General features: G+C 36.0%; 1 protein-coding gene across 7 annotated transcripts; it reads right to left on the reverse strand.

The window, feature by feature from the left end:
* Positions 1–846: 846 nt before the first annotated feature.
* LOC112166785 lies at positions 847–7835 on the reverse strand. 7 transcript variants are annotated; one of them, XR_005799218.1, is made up of 10 exons: positions 7456–7835; positions 5209–5274; positions 4995–5060; positions 4773–4912; positions 4559–4657; positions 2182–2247; positions 1971–2036; positions 1778–1843; positions 1552–1617; positions 1310–1373 (listed from the first exon to the last, which is right to left on the reverse strand). XR_005799218.1 is itself a non-coding variant. In XM_024303688.2 (9 exons), the coding sequence occupies exons 3-9, from the start codon at positions 5046–5048 to the stop codon at positions 999–1001; spliced, it is 552 nt and encodes a 183-aa protein (XP_024159456.1). In that variant the 5' UTR covers positions 5049–5060; positions 5209–5274; positions 7456–7835; the 3' UTR covers positions 847–998. The 7 variants fall into 7 exon arrangements, 6 of the variants coding, with proteins under 6 accessions (XP_024159456.1, XP_024159455.1, XP_040361410.1 ...); XM_024303688.2 differs by lacking the exons at positions 1778–1843; positions 1971–2036 and adding an exon at positions 847–1142 and having other exon boundaries at positions 1311–1367; positions 4773–4838; XM_024303687.2 differs by lacking the exons at positions 1778–1843; positions 1971–2036 and adding an exon at positions 847–1142 and having other exon boundaries at positions 1311–1373; positions 4773–4838; positions 4995–5063.
* Positions 7836–8761: the final 926 nt, after the last annotated feature.

Consider the following 8761-nt stretch of genomic DNA (forward strand, 5'->3'; position numbering starts at 1 on the left):
AGTACATATAAATTGCATGTTTGATGTATTCATTTTTGATATAATAAATATCTCACTGTGTAATAGAAGAATGCAATTTCTTTCTTTCCCAAAAAAATGAAAAATATAAGTAACCCAAGGAGTTGATTAAAAAAAAAAAAAAAAGTAACCCTAGGGGATCTTCTTTGTAATTTCTTTCATATTTTCAAAAAAAAAAATGTTAACTAAATATTAATAGATGACAAATAAGGGAAAAAAAAAAAGTAATAATGTAGTGCTTTGAATCCCAGCCAGCGAGATTTGCCAGTTTCCTTAAAGCAGCTCTCCATCTTTCTACTTTTTGTGGATCATCCTTGTACTTTTTCTCATAGTTGGCGAAGGCTTGTGCAAAACTTGCTGTTTGATGTCGCACATCGGATGGCTCAACACCGTAGAATATTGGCAGCACTGTGTTTTGTACATTACTACTATAGTTCGCGGCTTCAAGAAGCTCCGCGAGGTCCTCCAATGCCGTCTCCGACCGTGCCAAACTTTGAGTGACGACATATATATGATTGTTATCGGAAGACAAAAAGAAGCCAATATGAATCTCCGGAAAACGTAGACGTGTATTTATTTTTGGCATCTTGTGACATTGGAGTTTCTGGGGTCGTTGTACTGGTATGGCCATCGGAAGCGGATCCTCTCCTGGACATTCCTTTTACCTGAGTTGCCTAAGCTTTTGATAACAACCCGCCATGTTTCCATAAACACATCTGATGGTTCCTATCCTTTATAGTACTTATTCTATCTTTTGCAGCTTAATCCTACCCCTGAAATAGAACCAAAACATTATCATTCCCTCCCTCCCTCCCATCTGAACCACATGATCTATGATCGCTTTGTATCTTCAAAATTTGTTTTAAACCATAGTACATTTTAAGTGCAAGTAAACGTATATATGGCTGAAATTTATTATGAAAAGGACCTCCATCATTTCAGATTACAGTCATAAGATTCGATGGAAGCAACATAGAAAATTACTCAATTTCCGCTTTGGATGAAGCAGAAAGATTGAAAACCCTAATAGAGAAGGATGACTTCTGTGACACACTGATGAGTGATTTTGGCTGAAATTGCATAAAGGCCTTCACGCATCCAAGAATAGCGCAGGGTTCACAGTCCTGGAGGAGATGGAAAAGAGAGAGAAGTTTATGAATGGTGAATACTTTTAATTAACACTATTTATTTATTAATAATAAAAAAATTAAAAATTAAATAATAAAAAAACCAGTATTAGTGGGGAACATAAAATATAATGAAGTTTTGATACTCAAAACAAGGCTGTTTACCTTGTCTGTTTTCAGAGTTGTTTCCATATCCCTCGGAGACTCCATATCTCTCGGAGACTGTTCCTATTAAAAGCAATGGTATCACATATCATAACTCAATAACAGAGCGGTAGCTACTTTGTTTGGTAACTTAAAAATCAAAGTATAACTTTCTCTTTTGAATGGTAAATCAAAGTATAACAGGAAATTATACAAAAGTATGTTGCAATGAGGGAAGAATGCTCCAAAAGAAGCTAGTTACCTGGTCTGCTTTCAGATTTGTTTCTTCAGGTGTTGGACCTGTTTCCATATCCCTTTGATATTGTTCCTATTAGAAGCAATGGCACACTTATCACAACTCAATTACAGAGTAGTAGCTCACTTGTTTGGTAAAAACTTGGAATCAAAGTGTAACTGGAAATCATAGAAATATATGATTGTAATAAAGGTCGAGTAATAAAAAAAAAAACAGAGAGAGAGAGATTTACCTGGTCTGTTTTCAGGCTTGTTTCTACAGGCATTGAACCTGTTTCCATATCCTTTGGAGATTGTCCCTATTAGTAGCAATGATATCTCTCATTACAAAAGTAACAAACTAACAACTCAGAATCAAAGTATAACTGAAACAATAGAAACATGTGATTGTTACGATGGTCAAGTACTCGAAAAGAAGCTATTTACCCTGTCTGATTTCTGACTTGTTTCTACAGGCGTTGGACTTGTCTCCATATCATTTGGAGGTTATTCCTATTAGAAGCAATATATCACATATCACAGAGTAGTAGATCGCTTGTTTAGTAAAAGCATAAAATTGAAATATAATTGTATAGATGAAATTATTGAGAAACATATTATTGTTCGAAGGTCAAGTACTCGTAAAGAAGCTACTTACCTGGTCTGTTTTCAGACTTGTAACTACAGGCATTGGACCAGTTTCAAAGTCGCTTAGAGATTGTTCCTATTAGAAGCAATGATGTCACATATCAAACTCGAGTACAGAGTGGTAGCTCACTTGTTTCATAAAAACTTAGAATCAAGTATACTAGAAATCATAGAAACGTATGATTGTTGATAGGAGCATAAAATGCTATGAATTTATAGTTCAAACCTCTATACTTTTGCTTAGTTTATTCCTTAAAAAGATCAATTTAACTTTGTTATTTTCTTAGGTACTTTGAGAAGCAGTTAAGGAGAAAAGAGAGCTACAATGGGGAAATCAAGGAACTTCACATGAAGTAGTGATGCAAAGGATGGATTATGATGATTCATTTGGTCCTAGAACTCAAGAGAAGATGGAGAGAGTTGGCGTTAAAAACAGTTGCAGAGAAGCAGAAAACAGAGTACAAGAGTCTGCCTTATTTTCTTCTGTTTTGGGAAGCTGTTTTGAAGAACCTTCGAGTAGAATTATGAAGAAAGGCCTGGCAACATTTGAAGATCACATATTCTACTATAACTGAAGGCAAAGAGTTGGTCCAGAATGATAAGGAGGAAGCCGGAGGCTGTGCTCAAAGTTGGTTCCTCGAGAAGACTGTTTCCATCAGCTTTTCAGGAAGCTTTTTCAAGGATTTTTATACTGGACTTATGGGATGATAATCATGAATTTCTCTGCCCAGAATTTAAGAATATATGTTGTAGATCAGTATAGAATCAAGAATAATCCAGAAAGGTGGTGTAATGAAGAAGTTACGATGCTGCATAGATGAGCAGAGGATAAGGAAAATCTGGAATTTCTGACAAGTCTTTATGCGAAGCATTTTCAAGACCGTTGTTGGGCCACGTTTCAAGAAGCTTTCTAGAAGGTTTTTGCACGGTTTTGAAGGGTGATAACAGAAGTATTATGTGGCAGAATATCACCTTCGAATCTGCTGGGAACCCTTGTCAAACATGGAGAGGGAAATCAGTCCTAGTTGAGAAAGGAAAGTGAATTAAAGGCTATATTTTCTGAAGATATTCTTGGCAGATTTTGGGACGAATTTTATTGGATTTTTGCTGCATTATACTTATCAAGAGACTATTAGAAAGACTTAAGGAAGGTTCAGAAGATTGTGGGGCAGCCAAGCAAGTGGAATTGGAGAAGAATAAGGAGAACTCAACCCGGTTTTGAGGAGGAAAGTTAGGAGTTTGTAAACAATAAAAGAGGAGGCTTCTTGGCGTCAAAAGGAGACGATATCATACAGAATTCACGCCTAAAAACACCCTAGCTCTCTGATTTTCGAAGCTCCATACAAGCATAAGGAAAAGAAGCCACCAAAGTCGCCATCTGCCACCACCGTGACCATCCATCTTCAAGCAACATCCACCGTGCCTCTTCACTCTCTTTTTCTGCGACTTTGCCCTTTTATTTTCAATATGTTACTGTGTGTTTACCTTAGAACAATGAGTAGCTAAATACTTTTGTGTTAGGGGCTAGTTTGAAGCCCTAAACTATGGTTCAAGTTTCATAATAAATTTCTATGTTTTAGTTACTTTGTCGATGAGATTGTTCTTTGGTTCTGGATTAGATGAGTCTTTTATATGTATGTTTTATGTGGTTGCAAACATATAGGATATGCATGTAATTGGTGCTAGGTTAAATAGCAATTCACCTAATAGTTTTGTGATTTTAACCGAAGTAGTAAAACCTCTCGCCTAGGTGTGTACCAAAGATGAGGAATGCAACTAGACACGCTTGTTGTACTAGTTTGTACACTTAGATTGACATCCTTCCATATGTGCTTAATGCTTTAGAACTTGCTAAATGTAGGAGCCGCTTGTGATCTCTATGTTGCATGTTTTCAAAAGGTTCTAATAACGGCGCTTGTTCTTGTTAGAACATTATAGGGAAGTAATATAAGGTACTTAGCTTGCTTCTAGCTTTGTAACTTGGTCAATCTCTCTCTCATGACTTAGTAATAAACATAGGAAGAAAAATTGGAACTTGGATTGTGTTTAGTGGTGGATAACGAACTCCTAACTGCTCATCATCATATTCACAAACTTTACTTTAGATTCATCTTTTGTTCTTATTTTATTTTCAGCATAATTAATCAATAATTTCCCCCCAATTGTGTTTTTAAATTTGTTTTATTATAGTTTCTAGTTTATTTTGTTTTGTAGGTTACATAAATTGAAGGTAAACCCTTGATCCTTGGCGTAGAACGATCCCTTACTTTCACTACTACAACTTGACAACAAAAAGGGTTTTAAATTGCGTGTTATTTTTAGCAGAGCAATTGTAATAAAGGTTGAGTAATCCCACAAAAAAAAAAAAAAAAAAAAAACCAATTTACCTGGTTCGTTTTCTGATTTGTTTCTATAGGCATCGGACTTGTTTCCATTACCATTGGAGATTGTTCCCATTTGAAGCAATGATAGAACATGTCACAACTCTATCACAAAGTAGTAGCTGCTTGTTTAGTAAAAGCTTAAACTTGAAATATAAATGAAAATTATAGAAACATATCATTGGAATGAAGGTCAAGTAGTCAAAAAGACACTATTTACCTGGTCTGCTTCCGGAGTTGTATCTACAGGTGTTGGACATGTTTCAATGTCCCTTGGAGATTGTTCCTATTAGAAGCAATGATGTCACATAGTACAGAGTAGTAGCTCACTTGCTTGGTGAACTTGAAATCAAAGTATAACTGGAAATCATAGAAAGTGACTGTAATAAAGGTTGAGTAATAAAAACAAAAACAAAAAAAGACCATTTTTCTTTCCAATTACCTGGTTTGTTTTCTGATTTGTTTCTATAGGCAATGGATTTGTTTCCACATCCATTGGAGATTGTTCCTACTTGAAGCAATGATATTACATGTCACGACTCTAGTACATGATGGTAGCTTGCTTGTTTAGTAAAAGCTTAAATTGAAATATAAATGAAAATTATAGAAACATATGATTGCATTGAAGGTCAAGTAGTCGAAAAGAAGCTATTTACCTGCTCTGCTTTCAGACTTGTATCTACAGGTGTTGGATCTGTTTCAACGTCCCTTGGTTATTATTCCTATTAGAAGCAATGATGTCACATATCAAACTCAAGTACAGAGAAGTAGCTCACTAGTTTGATAACAGCTTAGAATCAGAGTATAACTTGAAATTGTAAAAACATAAAATTGTAATCAAGTCCTTAAATAAAAGCTATCTACCTGGTCTGTTTTAGACTTGTTTCTATAGGTGTTGGAGTAATGGATTGAAGGTTGTTGCTTTTGAACTAAGGATCAATAAAGTTAACTAACTGTATGGCCAAATTGATTGTTCACCCTCAAAAATGAATATAACAATTAGCTTAAAAAGAGATATAACTGAGGACTTTTCAGAATCCAGAAAAATGAATACTGACAACGATTATGAAAAGTAAAAGCAACTGCAGCACCAACAAATATGGTTGAGAACATTGAGTAGTTATGTATTTTCAACGAAACACTGTTATGTATTTTAACACATTAAATCCTTATGAAGAGTGAGCCGTTGCTGAACTTAATTGTGCTTTCCAAATAGTTACCTAAATTCTTTACCATTCTCTTAATCTCTTTCGCATATCATGCAGATTCCAAGTTATACATAAAAGGGAAAGGGGTGGTCCACAAATCAATTATTTACAGAGGCATTGTTGTTGAAGTCTTAGACGGAGAAGACCTTTATACATAAAAGAGCAACCAACAGTTTTTTTGAATCACTGGATTGCTTTCGGGAAAAAAGGCCCTCTGCTCCATTGCAAATAAGAAGAAAGAAACCTCTCCAAAGGACCTTCTATGCCATGGCCCTTTGGATAAAAATAGAAGCCCCGTTGCATATCGACCGTCTAGTATTTAACCTTGAGGCTGTGAGCCTTGGAGCTGCAGCTTTGAAGCTAATAGCAGTTGTAATTTGAGTAGGATTTATAAAGAAACGTCTAAACTTACCTTGAGAAAAATAGACTTAATCAAAGGCCCTTTCTTAATCTAGAGTTCTGGACCATTACATGATAGCGTAAGCAACTAATCCATATTTTGACTCGATCTCTTCATTTTTATCCTAAATGGGTAGAAGTCATAACTAGAAATCGTCATACTTTGACTCGATCTCTACATTTTTATACACCAATCTCAACTAGAAATCTTAGCGGCTTGCATTCCGTTTTCAGTCCCTCTATTAAAACCAAAAGCATAAATTACCAGAAACAGATGAACAATTGATCTTCAAATAATACCAATAGGTGGCTCTGTGTTGTTAGTCATTACTAGTGAGTCATGCATCTCACCTTAAATTTGTTTAACATGAGCTCAAAGAATGTTGGAGAACTAAGAAATACTGTAATTACAGGATTTATCAAAGCAACAAATTAAGAAAACACACATTATTTTAAATGTTTTGCAGAAAGACATTCCATAATCTTCTATCTAACTCAAATATTCACATATAAGATTGTTTAGGTTGCACAGAGAGGAACCAACTCTTTTGTTGAATCACTGGATTGCTTTCGGGGAAAAAAATCCTCTGCTTCATTGAAAATAAGAAAAAGAACTTCTAAGGCAACCTCTGCCATGGCCCTTTGGATAAAAACAGAAGCCCCCTTGCCTGTAGACGGTCTAGTATTTAGCCTTGAGGCTGTGAGAGCTGCAGCCTTTCAACTAACTTGTAAAAGCCTCGAGCTAATAGCAATTTACATTGAGTAGGATATATAAAGAAACGTATAAGCTTATCTTGAGACAAATAGACTTAATCAAAGGTCCTTTCTTAATCTAGAGTTCCGGACCATTACATGATAGCGTAAGCAACTATCCATATTTTGACTCGATCTCTTCATTTTTATCCTAAATGGGTAGAAGTCATAAATAGAAATCGTCATACTTTGACTCAATCTCTACATTTTTATACACCAATCTCAACTAGAAATCTTAGCGGCTTGCATTCCGTTTTCAGTCCCTCTATTAAAACCAAAACCATAAATTACCACAAACAGATGAACAACTGTACCAAATTAAATCCAAAAGATAATGTGACAAATCAACTGGAGCATCAAATCATTTTCAACCCAAAACCACACACAGAAACACACCATCAATTCAATAAATAAATAAACCATTTACATACAGCAACATAATCCCTTAACGCAAAAACGAAAACAAAAAACCCAATTCATTTCAATCAAAACAGACCAATATTATCACAAACTTAAAAACGTAAAAAGGAAAACTGGGCTGACCCGCATTTCTTGCAGAGCTGGGCGAAAGACCCGTCCTTGAGCTCCCAGCCATTAACGAACTGATCACTCTCGGCCTTACAGGAAAAGCACGAAGCTTTGGTAGCCATTGAAGCCAAGAACCAAAGACAGCGACGGAGGCAGAGATTGAGCGAGTGAGCTAGTATAAATGCGTGTGGGTCAAAGCCATTTCGAACTTTCCTAATTTGCGATGGCTCACAAATTGGGAATTAGGGTTTTGGGGGGTTGGTGAATCGAATTGGATTTGAACTGGGTTGACGCGGAATGAATGTGGGGCGAGTTTGAACAAGTAGGAGAATTTTGATGGTTTGGTTTTCAGGTGCTTTCAAACAGGGAGAAGTGGCGAACAGCCTACCTTTTATACTCGGAACTTCCCCTCTTCTTTTTTTCTCCGTCAATTCAGATTTCAAATTAATCATAATGTTTTTACAAAATCCCAAAATCAGAAAATCAAAAGAAAAATACACCAAATTAAATTAGAGCTTCTTATTGATTACATGAAAGGTTCTTTGATCCAGAATGAAAAATAACAAAAAAAATATTGTTCAAGTAAATTCAGAATATATGTCTAGCCCAAATTCTAGGTTACTTGACATAGTTGTAATAGAGTTTTGCATTAAAAATATTCGTAGAGATATTCATATATATCCGATTAATTGTACGATTATCTTTGCTTGTACAACTCTGATTTTATGTCTTGTAATCCTCTATATAAAGAGCCCCCTATTATCAATGAAAGTACGACTCAATTCTCTCCCAATTCTGTTTTCCTTAAACACGTTATTAACACAACGCTCTAACCCTAAAACCTAATAGCCAAAACGCTAAATCTGAATACAAAACCTTGAAACTCTTTCGGCCCCCGCCACACATCTTGAAGCCCTCAACACCAGGAGTCCAGAACAGGCAGCAGAACAACTAAAACCAGCCTGAAACCTATCGAACCGGCCACCGGAAGCTTCAAACCACCCGCAGCAAATACTCTACAGGTTCACCACCTTTCGGACATCTGATTGCTACAAAAATTTTCCAACAGAAGTGCTTCGAATCCAAGATTCAGGAACCGGAAGCAAAACCATAAAAACCGGCCTAAAAGTTACTGAACCTCTTGCAGAAAAACTGACAGAAAAGAAAAAAAAAGAAAAAAAAAAGAGGCGTGGCCCAAAGGAGAGTTCGACCAAGTCGGCAAAGGAAGAAAAAAAAAGGGGGATGCAGCCCAGAAAGGAGAAGGCTGACGCAGCCCAGAAAAAAGAAAAGAGAGTGGGCTAGGGCTAAAGCAGAGAAAAAA

Source organism: Rosa chinensis, chromosome 5 (genome assembly GCF_002994745.2).
Source record: "Rosa chinensis cultivar Old Blush chromosome 5, RchiOBHm-V2, whole genome shotgun sequence".
NCBI lineage: Eukaryota > Viridiplantae > Streptophyta > Magnoliopsida > Rosales > Rosaceae > Rosa > Rosa chinensis.